General features: G+C 39.0%; 2 protein-coding genes across 5 annotated transcripts in view; one reads left to right on the forward strand and one right to left on the reverse strand.

The window, feature by feature from the left end:
* Window positions 1–12,270, reverse strand: part of TOMM70 (translocase of outer mitochondrial membrane 70) — a 38,994-nt gene extending 26,724 nt beyond the window's left edge. The window contains exons 1-2 of one of the 3 annotated variants that reach the window (XM_053386189.1): window positions 12,174–12,258; window positions 10,226–10,443 (exon numbers count right to left, since the gene is read on the reverse strand). In XM_053386189.1, the coding sequence (XP_053242164.1) occupies window positions 10,226–10,270 (45 nt within the window). In that variant the 5' untranslated portion in view covers window positions 10,271–10,443; window positions 12,174–12,258. Of the gene's footprint in view, window positions 1–10,225; window positions 10,444–12,173 lie in introns of all 3 variants that reach the window. The other 2 variants (XM_053386188.1, XM_053386187.1) reach the window with 2 other exon arrangements.
* On the forward strand, window positions 273–8,522 carry LNP1 (leukemia NUP98 fusion partner 1). Of its 2 annotated transcripts, XM_053386192.1 has the most exons (4): window positions 273–741; window positions 854–1,111; window positions 6,833–7,084; window positions 7,474–8,522. In XM_053386192.1, exons 2-4 carry the CDS (start codon window positions 968–970, stop codon window positions 7,624–7,626), a joined length of 549 nt encoding a protein of 182 aa, XP_053242167.1. In that variant the 5' UTR covers window positions 273–741; window positions 854–967; the 3' UTR covers window positions 7,627–8,522. The 2 variants fall into 2 exon arrangements, with proteins under 2 accessions (XP_053242167.1, XP_053242166.1); XM_053386191.1 differs by having other exon boundaries at window positions 273–1,111.
* Window positions 12,271–16,835: the final 4,565 nt, after the last annotated feature.

The raw sequence follows: 16,835 nt of genomic DNA on the forward strand, positions 1-16,835 counted from the left end.
ATGGAGAATAAGTCTAATCCTTTTCTTTAAAGCTCACCAAGGTAATAGCCCTTACCATGTCCCGTTGCTATGGGCTTCATAAGTTAATCACCATTAATTAAGACATCCTGTTTCATGTTCATCCTAAACATCCCACCAATTGATTTAATCTGATGGTCTCTTGAGGGAGGAAGCAGTCTGTTATAAATGTGTATGGTTTCTTCACCAGACAGTGTGGTCAGATGAATGTTTTGCATGTTTATGTACTAGACATATAGATTTCAAAAGTTTGTGTTTATATTTTCCACAGTTGGACCACTTTTTCTGTTTTGGAAATATCAATATATCCTGAAACATAATTATAAGAGGAATAAATGTATAAATGCATACAGTGGCAGATTGGAACCAGTCTTTGGTTGGCACAGTGTAGTGTTAGCCAAATTCTAAAATCTTCCTAGGAGAGCCTTTTTGTATAGATGCAATGTGTAATTTGAATATTGGAAGAGAGAACATGTTATTTTGTACAGTCATTTAAGATCTATACTGTGCTAGTTCCTGAACATGGTCAATACATCAATTCTGCTTCCTGAAATTGCAAGCCTGATCTAAATCACAGCCTGAGCCTTGCAGGCATGTTATCATGGAAAGCTCTCCATTGGTATTGACAGCTGGTGCAGTCAACAGCAAGACTATGAAGCAGGCAGCCCAGTTCTCTTGCCACCCTGCAGGGTGTGTGACATTGGGAATTTCTGTAATGGAAAGGTTCGAAACAAGTAGCAATTGTTAAAATAGATTACCAGGGCTTGGCTTGTACATATATAGACAAGACCAAGGGCAGCGCTGCACTAATATATATTTGTTGGGTTGCTTTTAGGTGGTAGCATTTTCTAAATAGAAGGGACCAATCTGAAATTACAGCACTATTCCCTCATAGTTGTGTGGCTATAATTCAGCAGTGCTGTTTCACATACATATTTCCCGTCTGTACATGGACTATGAAGAGGATGATGATCTTTCCTTTGCAAAATGGATGAGTAGTTTCTGGGGCCATAGTGTGACTGATGAAAGAGAGAGCAGAGCACACAGGAAGCAGCAGATAAGATCGCTGAGTGAAAGGAGAGCCTCTCTTCCGGTAAGACCGTAAGTAGAGAATGTGAAGAGAAAGCAACAAAATGGGAGAGAAAGGATCATGCCCTGTGGTTGTGTACTTCAGACCTATGGTTGAATTATTGGGTGGTGGTTTTATTTATTTTTTATAAATCCAATACATAGCAAGATGTGAATCCTAAATGCTTTTTAGCATCCATGTCAATACAGTAAATTTCCACAGCCAGAGCTAATAAATAAAATATAGATGAAAATATTGTAGAACTCAAGCATGAGAATTGTTCAGGATTGAATGAAGGAAATGTTTTTATCCCATAAGACCTTGAGTCAAATTTGCACGGCCAGAATTAATGGACATGTTTTGTTTGTATGTATGAATCTGAGCTGATGGAAGAAAAGTCAGTATGAAGCTTGTTGTGAAAATACCCTGGTTTCTCTTCAGATCATATAAATCTTTCGTCTTTTACTAATGAAGTTCACTGTGAAATAGGAGGGTGCCTTAAGTTCCGCTCTGGCTGTGTTAGTTACTGTATTTTTAAATTTTGTTTATTTATTTGGAAGTTCAGAGTCTGCACAGAATTAGTGGGGAGCTGGGAAATTTCCCATAGCACATTGCAAATTCCATGGCTACATGAATTGCTCTAAAACAAGATAATCAAACACAGTCCCTTGTCTATGTTTCCATAAGCATACCATCCCTTGCATGTAAAAGATCCTTGCAAGAGGGCATGATTAAATAATGTTGGGGCAGAGGAAGGTTTACCCGCCCCCCCCCCAGTCCTTATAAATCTCCCCACAAGCCCCAACTAATTTAGTTTCAGTTGGATCAGAACTCTTTAATAGATTAAAGAATCCTGAACTAGAGCAGGGGAGATTTGGATGGGAAGAGGTGTGTCTCACAGCATGCATCTTCTGACCACAAGCCACTCTCTCTTCTGTTTATCCTTTTCTCAGCTGACCTTGAAATAACCTCAGCATTCCCCAGATCCCGGAGGGCAATGAATATGCTCAGTCTCCATCAGGCTTTTTTTGCAGAGAGGGGATGGAGTTGTTTTGGTTTTTTGTTTTAATTAAGAATATGTTTCTGTATCCCAGCAGAGTCCTTTGGGTATACAAAACCTTTGGCTTTCTCTGTGGGTGGTCCGGTTCCACTGCCTTTCCGATAGGCATGGGATCTCCAAGTTCATATTACCATATACAAGTGCAACAAAACGTTATGATGTATCTCTGCCTCCTAACCGAGTTCCTGTTCAGGGTGTGCATCAGCCAGCTATGGCCTTCCCTAGGACACCCCATTCCATTCCACGCACACCTTTGTTTTCAATTGTTCTTTTCCAATTGATGCTCCACATTCTGTGTCTAGTGAGCATGCTCACTGGGGCTTTTTGTGTCTTTTGGTCCCTCAGGCTTAATTAAAAAAAAACACACGGTTGTAGTTAGGATTCCTTCAAGCATGGTGATACCCCCAGCCCTGTTTCTCACTGTTTTGGCTCCTGTTGGAGGGTGATGGTGTCTGAGAATCACTAGGAAAAAGGTTAATAAGTTAATGAACAAATTTTGAATCTGTTCCAACATGTGCCCAATTGACAGTTCACCATTCCATCTACTATCCATCCCACTTTTTCTATCTAATAGGAAGATTCCAGATAAATTCAGTACTGTAGGGTACTTGGTATTTTCCATCTGAAGTGAACAGGGCAAGAAGAATGTGTGCATGTAAGAGTATTGGAGTCCACATAGTTTCGCTTTTTGTGAGCAAAATTCCTGTTGGCTCTAAAATCTTGATGAACAAATCCCAAAATTGTCACTAAAACAAATGATGTTCTACAAAGCTGTGCTTAAATTGCCAATGCAAAAGGTTAGGGAACAATTTTATCTGTAGGTTTATTTTTAATGCATACAGTGTGTGTGTGTGTGTGTGTGTGTGTGTGTGAGAGAGAGAGAGAGAGAGAGAGAGAGAGAGAGAGAGAGACACTACTAAAACATGATATACAAATGCTTAAGGTATGTCATATTTAAAAACAATTCTGACACTATTTTTGAACATTTTAAAATTTATTCATTACTCTTGTAAAAACCCAGCACCTGTGTCACCTTTTATGAGGAAAGGCAGTAGGGCATTTTCCAGTTCCAGTTTCTACACTGTAACCCTATAACACTGCTACGGCATCATTTGTTAGCTAAGAACAGTATTAAAATGCACTTAATATAGCAATATATTGGGAAGCAATGCTCTTCCCCATGGCTAAAATTATTTTACAACGACTACTAAAAGTACTGTAAATATCAGCAAAGATCTCTTGCTACATTAATTAAAAGATCTTGTTTGCTCTTTCTGTCCCTTTTATTGCTTCCAGATGAGCATGGCAACAAAATTACTGATGAATAACCTGTTAATTGTCTCTTGATTGGCCTCTCTTAATTGCTAGCTCTAAAGAAGGCTTTAATGACTGATTTCATCCTATTTTTAGAATGTTATTTTTATATAGAAACATAAATAAATCTATATACAAATGAAAAATCCATTGCCATGGTTAACAGGAAGCATTAAAAGAGCCGAACATATAAATTGGAAGGTTTTAATTAAATGTGCACGAGTGCTAATAAGCTTCAATAGTACTTTTTCAGTCATTACTGAATAAACTTCAAAATCCACAAATCGAAAATGGAGGACAAAACAGACAACACTATAATGTACATATTTGCTCATGTGATTGTCTGGATTTTCCATAAAAAGTGCAGAACAAATGATAACAATTCTAGAGTAAAGTAAATGTGAAAACAACCCATTATATATGCAGTCCACTACTTTTTCCTAGCCACAACCAACCAGATATCTCTGGGAGCTTACAAAATGGACATAAATGTCCCTAACATCAATTGTTCAGAGGTATACGTAATCTGAACATGGAAGTTTCATTTAGCTAGTGTGTCCAACATCTATAAATGCATCCTCCATGATTTTTAAAAACCTTTTTAAAGACCAGCGCTACAGCCTGTGGTAGTTAATTGTCATACTAAAAGTCTTTCATAGGATCAGTAGAACAGCAAGGAGGGAAATGAGCCTCTCTTTACACCCAAATTGTACTCTAAGAACTAGATTATCTATTCTGTGAAATTACAGCATTTGTCCTCAGCCTCCTACCCTCTTTGGTTTTAGTTATAAATAATTCAGTTAAAGCTACTTGTCCATATCTGTAGTACCTTCTTTATAACTATAACTTGCCTTTAAACATCAGAAGATCTAGAATCTTTCAATTAACTCATTTACAGCCCATTTCCTAAAGGAGAGCTTCTATGATCAGATCAATATTCACTGCGTAGTCACAGTGGGAACAATTCACTAAAAGCTTGTGATAGGAAATTCTGTTCTTTGAATGGCTTTCCGGATACAGATACATGCATATAATTCTCACTTCATTGTATCAGATAACCTCTCAAGTTTTTGGAGGTTTCTGATTTCCTCCCTGCCCCCCCCAAAAAAGCAAAATGGAATTCCCTGTGATTCCCTACAAACCATTGGTAATGGTGCCAGGAATTTGTATTGGCCCACAAGGGAATCTTGCATAAAATTGGCTGTTAGTGGCTTTGATTCCTGTATGCATGTTCTCCTAAAGTTGGGGCCTCCTGATGCTAGATTAGCAAAGGGAATTTAGAAACAGCTTTATAATTAACATGATTAATTCTGTACTCCCCAGCATAGCTGTCAACTTTTCCCTTTTCTTGCGAGGAAGCCTATTCGGAATAACGGAAATTCCCTTTAAAAAAGGGAAACGTTGACAGCTATGCTCCCCAGTAACATAGCAGGATCCTGGGTTTTTCTGTCTCAGTAGCATGAAACGAATAGGAAGGTGCAATAGGGCAAGCACTGCTCTTTGGTGTCTCGTCACCACAACACAGTGGGCCCAAATTAAGGAAGGAGTTTATTAAAGCTAAAGCTGGGGTTACAAACAGGCTTTGGAAAATACAAAGGGCTTTTCAATCTAGTTTTTGAATATTCATCCTGATTTGCTTGCACAGAGCTTATATGGAAATTAAATTATATCAACTATTTATTGAACATGTGTTCTGATCTTTTAATATGGTAAAGTTATACAACACTGAGCATTCATCCTGATTTGCTTGTGGAGTGCTTATATCCCTTCCTGTTATTCATTCCACACTTTTGGGTGCATTTCTCTTTCACTTTCCTTACTGCAAAAAGTCCATTTCTTTGGGAAGTTTTTATAGCTGACATTAGTGAGCTTGCATCTATACTATATTACCCACATTTGGACAGCTCCTGTGAATTCCCAATGCAGCAGCTACTGAAGGACCAACCTCACCTCACAGTAAGAACTTTGTATCATTATCACAGACTGCTTTCTATCTGAATTGTTCTCACATTTTACCTGAACAACCTGAGAACTTTAGTATTAACTGTTGCAGGTTTTAAATCAATAAATAATGACTTTTTAAAAGATGAGTGTTATTGTATTCAGCTGTCACATGAAAACTATCCTTTTTCTCAAGCTTTGAGAAATTTTAATCAAGGGTACTTACAGAACCAGATATAAAAACATTAGGAGAGAAAATACATATGGGAGGTAAATATTACAAACTAGAATGTTGCTTCTAGCCAGAAGTCCAAGACATCTGACAAAAATCCTGGCAGGAAATTCCTGTGGAAAGCCTTTCATTTGAATCCAATAGCTGGATGGCTGCAATAATCTATGAAAAAGGTACATAAGGAAATACTTCCAGTCAACGCCTCATCTGCTTTGTACTTTTGAAGCAGTATTATACCATTTCCTCCAAAGAAGCCCAGGAACTGTAGTTTGTTAAGGGTGCTGAGAGGTGTTAGTAGATCCCTATTTCCCTCAGACAGCTACAATTCCCAGAAATCCCTGGGAAAAGGGACTGACTGTAAAACCACTCTGATGATACCACTTTCAATTTATAGTGCAGATGAGGCCTAAAGAGTTTTTCCCAATCTAGCATCTGAAGAACAACCAACCTCAAAGTATGCTTGGACACTGGGTAAGAAAGTAGCTGATTCCAGGTCATTGAAAAATAATGAGTCCATTTCCACTCTGGCACAATATTGGTATGACTAAAGGTTGCAACCCTATATCCACTTACTTGGGAGTAGAACTCATTATATTCAATGCGACTTAATTCTGAGAAGGTACATATAGGATTGTGCTGTAAACCATTAGAAAGGGGATTTGGTTATCAGCATTTAACAGGGCCACTAGATTTCTAAAAAATATATATATGGTTACCTCCTAATTACCTAAAAGCAACCAAGCAGGAATAATGCTGAAAAATAAAGTTAAATGGCTGGTGCGGGGAGGGCAGTTACTTTACTTTATTTTATTTTTATTTTCTTTTTTTTCCTCAGTGCGTGTCAATAAAAATATCTTCCTTACGCATAACAAATGAAATGATAAATAATATACATTTATGTTTATTTATTATTATGTAAATAATATACATTTATCATTTATTTCATTTTGTCAAGGCGGGTGACTAAAAACTGTGTTCGTAAAGAAAGTATTATTTTGACTGCCCCGCAGTATGTAGCAACAGCCAGAGATCTACATCTCTTCAAGAATGTAGACATGTGATTTAAAACACACACACACACGTGTGTGTGACTTCATATCATGGATGAAATAGAGTAATGAAACCTATTTTGTGTCAAATTTCTGCATAAAGATTATTTTTATTTTTATTGCATAATGTTTCTTTTTTTTTTTTACAGGCCACGCTTTCTTCCATCCATATGACAAGGCTTCATGGTTCTACCAAGATCCCATCCTCAGGCCACCTAAAAGAATTGCAAGAAGATCAAGATACAAAATGCCATTGTCATATGAAGGCAAGCAAAAAATCCTCAAATGGTAATTCTTCCCAGGGGACAAGTGGACCAAACAGTAGATCAAACTCCATCCAGGAATTTTCAGAATCCTTTGAGAAGCAACTGCATTTCAAAAACAAGCGCTCAGTTTCTTTGGTAAGTGCAACTATTTGTATATGCTAATCTAATCGAACAATGTGTTTAATTTTACGTAATTTATACTTTACCAGTGGCGAAGTGGAACGGATATAAAAAGTGCTTAGCCCAACCACCACCACTTCCACTTTCATATCAATATGAAATAATTAATTGGTCTGGGTCAACCATGATGTCAGCTAGATTTGAATGGCTTCTCCAGCTATCTTGAGCTATTTTACTCAGCTGTTTGATAGTGTAGTTCTCTTTCTTTAAAGGTCCCTATATTATATTTAAACTTATAGTAAATCAATATGAAAAATATTTAATAATTGGAACATTAACTCAGTTACCATATACATGCCATAGACATATTATTAAATTAATTTTCAGTGCTCTTTTTCTTTCAGGAACCTGAAGGGATGAAAGAGAGGAGAGAAAGAGAAAAACTGCATATTCCCAAGAGCAGGTCTCATAAGAAAGCGGGAGAAAAGAAGGAGCCAAAGAGAGAGCAAGGTGAAGGAGAACACAACATGGAATTTGCAGCAGGGAAACATAGTTAATAATTTCCATGATACCCAGGAATAAAGAGGAAATGTGTTTGCATCCATTAGGATAGACTGACTTTTTAAAGAAATGACGGTATAAAATAGATTCTGACACTTAGCTTTTATTCCCTAAAACTGCAAGTGTTATATAAGTAGAACAAAGCATAAATGTTAAAATTAAAATACTTTGTATTCCTTTGAAGCTGTTTGTATAGACCTGTTTAAAAAAACCACTACATTCAATCAGAAACATTTATCTAACCAACGTGAGCAATAAATAGTCAGACAACCATTCAATGTGTTAATTTACAAACACAAATATAAATATGAAAGGCTTGTGCCTTGAAGATGGCTTTTGTTAAAGTTGGAAGCTGAGCAAAGATTCAGCAGTAGGCTCATGAAAGAGGAAGAATCATCCATACGTACTGACTGCTGACTTCTGCTGCATGATTTTAAGTTTCATAGATAACAATACAGTAGTACCTCAGAAGTCGAATTGAATCCATTCTGGAAGTCCGTTTGACTTCCAAAACGTTTGGAAACCAAGACACAGCTTCCGATTGGCTGCAAGAAGCTCCTGAAGCCAATCGGAAGACATGTCGGACATTTGGGTTCCAAAGAACGTTCACAAAGCGGAACACTCACTTCTGGGTTTGCGGCATTCAGGAGCAAAAACGTTGGACTCACAAGGCATTCAGAATCCAAGGTACGACTGTATTGTAAACACCTGTATATAATCATGTACTGTATGAAAACAAATTGGGAGTTATTCTGGATATTCCATGTCAAAGCTTGTTCTTTTCTGTTTGTATAAAAGTAACACACATGTTTTAAATATTCATCCAAAACAAATGTATAAATTAAATTGCTTTGTATGTTTAAAATTCTATATAAAGGGAACCAAAACTTTACTGAAGCTATCTAAAGTCTAAAAACACAACCTCTTGTTGGGTCACCTGTTACACTTCTTTTATTTCTTCCACATCTCCGCTGCCTCATTTCTTCTTTTTCTACCACATTCTCATACCCCTCTCCTGGAACAAACATATGTTTCCACTGCTATTCTCCTGTCTCGCCGATCACATTATGGTACCCCTTCCCAACAGTCAGTGACACTTTGTTCTTTCCAGAGTTCATATTACTTCTAAATTCTAAACTTTTTTAATATATAAATCACCCAGTGGCCTTGGGTCAAAGAGTAGTCTATGAAGCAGGAGTTGGGAATCTATTTCAGCCCAGGGGCTATACTCCCTTCTAGGCAACATGCCATAGGCCATAGACCACTGGGTAGTTGTGGCTAGAGGCAAAAGTGGTTGCAGTAGTGAATATCAAGTTAGCCTTTGTACTGTAGGTTAGCATTTGCATGCACTCAACACACCCTACTCTATCCTCTATTCAGACAAGCTCTATCCCCTTAACCATTTTGGTTGTTCTTTTCTGAACCTTTACCAGCTCTATACTGTAATATCCTTTTTGAGGTGTGGCAACTAGAACTGTACACATTTTTGTTTAATGCCATGTTATTGGCAGTTTTATTTTCAGTTCCTTTCTTGACAATCCCTTGCATGGAATTCACCTTTTTCACAGCTGCTGCACTGAAATATGCACACTGGTATCTTCATCGTTCAGCCTGGACACTGAGGTCCAGCTCCGAGGACCTTCTGGCGGTTCCCTCCCTGTGAGAAGTGAGGTTACAGGGAACCAGGCAGAGAGCTAGGATTAAGGGGATGGAGCGACTCCTTTATGAGGAAAGTTTTCAGCAATTGAGACTTTTTAGTTTAGAGAAAAGGCAAGTGAGAGGTGACATGATAGAAATTTATAAAACTATGCATGGCATGGAGAAAGTAGAGAAAGAATTTTTTTTTTGCTCCCTCTCTCAGAACACTAGAACCTCTAGACATCTAATGAAGCTCAATATCTCCCAGATGCATGGTTCTGTGTGGGGTCTGCTGTGCACCCAGCTGCCCTCATACTATGCAGAGAAGAGAGCTACTTTTCTGAAGAGAAAATCATAGAATCATGGAATCTAAGAGTTGGAAGAGAGTGCCCTGGGTCATCTAGTCCAACCCCCTGCAATGCAGGAATCTCAGCTAAAGCATCCATGACAGATGACCATCCAACCTCTGCTTAAAAACCTCCAAGGAAGGAGAGTTCACCACCTTTCATGGGAGTCTGTTCCACTGCTAAACAGCTCTTACTGTCAGAAAGTTTCCCCACATGTTTAGTCAGAATCTCCTTTCTTGTAACTCGAAGCCACTGGTACGAGTCCTCCTCTCCAGAACAGCAGAAAACAAGCATGTTCTTTCTTCCATGTGACAGCCCTTAAGTCTGGGAACTGTGTACACACATCTGAGCAGCTCTGCTCAATAACAAAGACTAGTTCAGAACAATATAAATTACTGGAGGAGAGATAGTATGTCAACATCCTCTTTGTAAAGTACTGTATACACTCTAAACAAAAGTTTTAAGAGGACCAATACAGCATCTGTGTCTGGCTATTTGTCATACAGCAACAATAAATCTCTTTCAAAGACAGCATATTTTTATGTTGTTAGTACACCTTCAGAAATAATTTGTGCCATTTAACAGAAAACAATTCCCCCCCTCCACCTACCTGGGATTCAATTTTGTGTATCTGCTGCTTAGTAGGTTTCTCCATTGTTCCTAAGAGGGGAGTGCATTGGTGTTTTGACTTGCCAATCACACAGATGTTCAGTAGAAGTCAGATTTTCCTCCACCACCATTTGCAGAAAATCTTCATTGCTCTTTATTCATTGTTCATGATGTCCTTCCGTTTAAGGGCTAAGCAAAACAGGGAGGTTGGGGAGAAAACTGAAAAAGTAGTTATTTTCAGAATGGCTTCCTTCCAAAAATACAAACATAAACAACCACAGCCACTAAGAATATATTTCTGAAAAAGATAGATATGTAATGTTTGGTAGATGATCAAGTGTTGCTTATGGTAAGCTATTTTACAAAAGCAGGAGACAAGAATACTGTAATGCAAAATATATAATGAATGTAATTTAATTAATGGTTCTTAATTTATTTCAACATGATCTTTCAAAAGCATTTGGTCAATACAGCAATGAACATTACATCTATACTAAGGATTAAATCAAATAAATAGTGGATTTATGATCCACACAACGTCTACAAGCAAACTATCCTGGAATGAGCTTTCTCACTGGGTGGTTTGGTTAGGAGTGGTAAGGAAGACTTTATCACACATCAGGTGCATATGTGTGACAAATGCATAGTAGATGTGTGGCAAACACATAGTAAAGTCTGTATTCATCTCTTCTGTACCTAAGCCAATGATGTCCTTAATTACTTTGGAAAGCATGAAATCTCCAATGTACGGTATATCCATTTTTAAAAAAGAAAAGTTTGCAAAATTCATGTTCAAAGAGAAAAACAACCACTTTATCATTTTAATTCTCTGGCTCGTGGTGTCATGACATGATGTTAATGAATTCATAATTAGTCATTAATGAAACATCAGAACTCAAAGCTGCATAACTTGTGTGTACTAAACATTACCTGGCAAATGACAGCAAGGAATATGTTCCATTTTAACATTTCTTCTCCCAGGTTTTTGCCTAATTAAACAATCTATGGCCTTTTAAACTGGGGGAGGGGTGTATTTTTTCGTTTGTTACTGTGTTATATATTTTTGTGTTTTTATTTTGTTAACTGCCTTGTGATCCTTGGGAGAAGAGAAAATTTTTTGCCTGGTCCCTAAATATATGTAATGAATGCACCTGGTGAGCCTCCCTTAAGATAACCAAAAGATGGTTGGTTGCTTTTTAGTATATTTCCAGAAGGCAGGACCTAATTTTGAAGAATTTCTTGAGTGGCTAATGATATATTGTTACGAAAAAGGAGCAATGCAGAAGCGAGCTCCAGGTGGCTGGAATGGTAAACAGGAAACTGATGTTATTGGAATGTACCGTGGGAACAAGAGACAGTGTACTGAGTGCCGGATATTAGCTCAGAGTGGCACATGACCCTGTACTGGAAGTACATGGGTGGAGTTTTTCTCTCTCTGCAGTTGTGATGTGAGGGTACAGACGTGTTTTCTCTGTACTGCTGAAAGACAGGAATAAAGACATGTAGATATATTTCTGTCTGTCTCTTTCCCCCCTGGCTATGGGAGGGGGAGGAATGGTGTGTTCTTTTTCACGTTGAAAAGGATCGCCGAAGAGCCAGGGGGGAAAGAGACAGACAGAAATATATCTACATGTCTTTATTCCTGTCTTTCAGCAGTACAGAGAAACTTGTTATCCAAAACTTGTTCATGTTCATGTATGAACCCAGAAATAGAACTGAGAAACTTTCTCTGGTCTTTTGCAATGAGAATATAATGACTGAATCATGTTACTTATTTTTTACCTTGAGGTTTTCAGCTGATGAAACTGTTTTAGTATATATTTTGTAAGCTCTTTCTGTTTTCAATGGGATGATTATGGCACATGGTAAGAATTATTTACATTGGTATCTACCTGTGCATTGTCTTAGCCACATTCACATGCAGAATGTATCTAAATAGATGAGATTACCTTATTATTAAAACAGGTTTTGTCTGAAGTCTCTTTTCTCTGTAAGCCATCCTCATTGTTAAGAGTTGTTGAAACAGCCAAGTTATTGTCACATTTGTGATGAAGATCACAGGAGGCCTGCATCAGCAGAATTATTAACTCAGCAGTGATGTCATCAGACAATGGACTAAGCCCATATCCTCAGTATATAGTCAGAGCAGTAGCAAGCATTTTCAATAGTTTTGGCTCTCCTGCCCCCCCTCCAAAAAAAACCTGGGAGCTGCAGTTGGTTAAGGGTGTGGAGCTATAATTTACAGAGTGGTTTAATTAATAAATCCCTCTTCTGAGGGAACTTTGATAACTGTAGCTCTGTGAGGGAATAAGGGTCTCCTAAGAACTCTCAGCACCCTTTACAAACCGTAGTGCCCAGGATTCTTTGAGGGAACTATAACTGTTAAATGCAGCAAGATGCTGTTTTAAACGTATAGTGCAGATGCGGCCTAAAATGGCTTTTTTGGTTGGGTACAACGACTAGTGAGATAGCTTAAGAGGCTGTGGCTGGCCCAAAGTCACCCAGTGAGCTTCATGACTGAGTGGGGATTTGAACCCTAATCTCCCAGGTTCTAGTCTGACACTCTAACCACTACACCATACTGGCTTCCTAGAGTACTTCTGCTATGGGGCAGCTATGTAAATTAAGAAGGTAAAAAAATATGGGGAAAGCCATATATCACAGAGTAGGATCTGAAATAATTTTCTTGAAGCTTGAATTTGTTATATTCTGGATTGTTTTATTTCATGTAAACCGGTTTTTTCTTTAAATATAAAGCAGTATAGAAATAATAATAATAATAATAATAATAATAATAATAATAATAATAAATAATAGTTTAATTTATATAGCTGCATGCACATACTAAAAGCCCAGTCAGTCCAGCGTGAAACTCTTCATCTTAGGGTCATGGGTTCGAGCCCCGCGTTGGGCAAAAATATTTTTGCATTACAGGGGGTTGGACTAGATGACTCTCAAGGTCCCTTCCCGCTCTTCAATTCTATTTCTAAATTTTGTATGTATTGCACATACAGAGAGAGAACATACAAAAGAAGATCATACTAAGTTGACATAATGTAGTAAATATAAACTATTTTGGAAAAGTGTATTTGGGGAATTCATCTCGGCATTTAGCGCTGAAAAGAGACAATACTAAACTAGATACACCAGTGATGTGACTTGGCCCTTCCTACATTCCAATATGCAGGGATAAGGTTAATATCTGGGAATATAGGCAAGTGACTACCAGAGGACGACAAGTATGTGGGACAGGAGTAATTTATGCAAAGTTGCTCTTTTGGGTTATCTTCCCCTACTGCCCTTTCTAAGTCTGTCCCCCTGTATGCTCTGACAAGCAGGGCCGGTCCTACCATTGGGTAGGGTAACGCAGCTGTCTCAGGCGGCAGAGGCTGTGGGAGAGGGAGAGGTGGCAAGCCAGAGCTGCCTGTATGCCCTGCAGCTTACCTTGAGCTAGCCTGCTGCCTCAAGTGCAGTGGAGGGCACTGTACTGTCGCCAGCACTTGAAATAAGATTCAGCTGCCAGACCAGTCAGCTTCTGGAATGGGAGAAGGGTGTCATCTTGTCCTTTACCAGGCAGCAAAATGTCTCGAGCTGGCATTGCTGACAAGGAGTTATTTACTTCCAGGCACTCATCTTTAAAGCTGTAGGTCTGGATCTTCTGCAGCAGATTTCTTACATAAGTGCAGATAAGCAACTTTCTGTGACAGAACATGGCTTCTGCTATAGACAGTCTCTACTTGTGACCTACAGAATATGGCTCCAGCACACAGTGACATTTATTTCGATTGCTGTGGGATTTTTGAGTCACTCAGAAAGTCATTAAAACTTGAATGTTTTTATGGAGTTTCCCAAGTGCTGAAATGGCAAATGGGCTGCTTGGGAACCAGATCCTGATGGACCTCTCTTTTGGTGACATAATTGATTTTTGTATATACCACCCTTTACTTCACAAAATCAAGGTGATTAAAGAGTGGGGTTTTGTCTGCTTTACCAGGACACATTTATGTATGGAGTATGACCAGTTTTGAAGGAAGAGAGTCTAACTTGAAGGAGATATCACCACCACCATCTTTCTGCATGCTAATTCCGATTGAATTCCCCAAGTGTTGTTGCTTAAGTAGCCAAAACAGTATCAAGCAACCAGACACGAGAACAACACATCATCATCCTTAGGGCAGTGAGGTGTGCAGAAGTACAAAAAAAAGTATTTAGAAAAACTCTAAAGGAGGGGGAGGGAAACCCCACAAAGCAGTCCAATGAAGACTATGCTTGACTAGTGAACTAAGAATGCTGGCTGTGAAAAGAAAAAAATCTGGAAAAACTGGGTGCACATCACCCACTGAGAGACTTTAGGGGTTCCAACACTTACCCAGGGTTCTGTTTCTTTGGAATGAAAGTCAGCTGAGACTCTGCTGTCTTTTAAGATATTTTATTTGAACACAACCTGAGAATAGGATGGAAGGGCTCACAGCATTAACACCCTCATAGATCTTGCTTTCAGGGAAGCCCCAAAGTCCAGCAAAGAGCAAACACGTCTCTCTCTCTCTCTTCTGCTTTATCTTCTTTCCAGCTCACTGACCACAACTTGGCTATCCTTCTACATACCAGCCAGATGAGATGGGTGGGGAAAGCCCTCGCCCATTTGGCACACAGAACCAAAGCCATTTCTTTGAAAAAGGAACTGGTTTGGCAAGCTTGGTTTTATATACCTCTATGCCCAGAGATGTCGGAACCCAAGAATCGAAAGGAACCAGAGTATCACCCAGACTGACCCCACAAGCTTGTGCGCGTATGTGCACACACACATATATACATATATATGAAGGAACCCAACTGCTTTCTTGCTTTCTTGTCATCCAGCACCCACCCACCCACCCACCCACCCACTCTAAGCAGTCCCGTTTGAAAAGGGCAAACTCTGAAGGCTCCTCCAAGACACAAATAACACATATTGTTCCAGGGACCCATTGGGAGGAGCCATAGCTCAGCGGTAGAGCATCTGCTGTGCATGTAGAACGTCCCCAGTTCAACCTCCAGCATATGCAGGTGGGACTGGGAAATACCCCCTTTCTGAAACTCTGGGGAGCTGCTGCCAGTCTGTGTAGACAATGCTAAGCTAGACAGACTGTTGGTAGTACAAGGCAGCATCCTATGTTCTCTCTATTTCCAATTTCCAGGAATAAACGTCTCATGCAGCCAAAATTACACTACCTATGCACAAGAGGGAGGTATTGGCACACTTGGTAAAACCATAAGGCTGGACTAGATGCCACTTGCTGTACCTTCCAACTCTAGAATTCTGTGATTCTATGCCAGCGATGCTGACTTTTCCTGCTCCCTACCCCCACCAACGTGTGAAATCTTAACATTGTAAAATGCCAAACATTTGTTTGCCTATCTGAAATATACTCAGAGTCGCAAAGTGATTTCATGCTCTTTATTCAGCTCATAGTGGTGAGGAGGAATGAATGAATGAATGTCCCCTCAAAGTATCTGCTTTATATACATTATTTACACAATGGGCTGCATATGATTGGCTAATTCCGGAATTCTACTGTAAGCCAATCAGGTTGTGGATTCACTTCTATCTGGAGCATGATTGGGTGGTTCCTGCCAACCAATCATACTGCTGCATTGTTCTAGGACCAATCAGACTGCTGCATTCTGAATCCTATTGTTCTAGGACCAATCAGACTGCTGCCTTTTGGATCCTATTGTTCTAGGACCAATCAGACTGCTGCAGTTTGGATCCTATTCAACTCAGTACATAACACTATCGTTTGTAGCACACTGATGTTTATCAGATGGCACAGAGATGTATGGCTTTCCTGGTTTCCTGTTCCCCGTTTTGCTTTTCTATTGTTTCTCTTTAAAAACTACTCTTTTACAAAAAGAAGAAGAGGAAGAAGAGGAGGAGGAGGAAGAAGAAGTGTGCAAACAATAGGCTTACCAGCTGCAATAGGAGAGTCAAGCATACCAATTTCACACAGAAGCACATCATTGCTTACTTCAACTCGCCTGTGGAAACAACTCAGAGACCATGAAAGAAGGAAGGGCAACAACAGGAAGATTTAAAGGAACTATTGGGAACTCAAGGCAGTAGAGATATAAGATGATCAGAGCCCCACCGAACTTGAAGCATGGGAAGTCCCAACAAAAATTTATAATTTGGCAGGATATTTGGACTATATGTATTTGTATAATTTGGAATATTTAATGTGATTTGATTGGATTGTTAAAATGGAAAATTTAATAAAAAATATTTTTTTAAAAAATTCTAATTACAACCAGAAAGCAGAAGCCTCTGAGGATGATGGATTCAAGAAGAGAGAAGAGGTCACCCTTTCCCTGTGCTGGAGAATCAGGGCCAATTTTAATGGGGTCTTCTTCCTTTTGGGGCTGTCCAGCTCTGCAAAAACAAAAGCCTTTTAGTAATAACTGGAACCAAATACAGTAAAGGAATTGAATTTGCATCTATCAGGCCAGGGAAGTTTGCCAAACGATTGCTGCTTAAAGGGTTCTCCTGAAAAATCCAGAGGGCTGTTCTCTCTCTCTCTCTCTCTCTCTCTCTCTCTCTCTCAATTTCTTAAGACCAGCAGGAGTTCCTACAA

Source organism: Podarcis raffonei, chromosome 4 (assembly GCF_027172205.1).
Source record: "Podarcis raffonei isolate rPodRaf1 chromosome 4, rPodRaf1.pri, whole genome shotgun sequence".
NCBI lineage: Eukaryota > Metazoa > Chordata > Lepidosauria > Squamata > Lacertidae > Podarcis > Podarcis raffonei.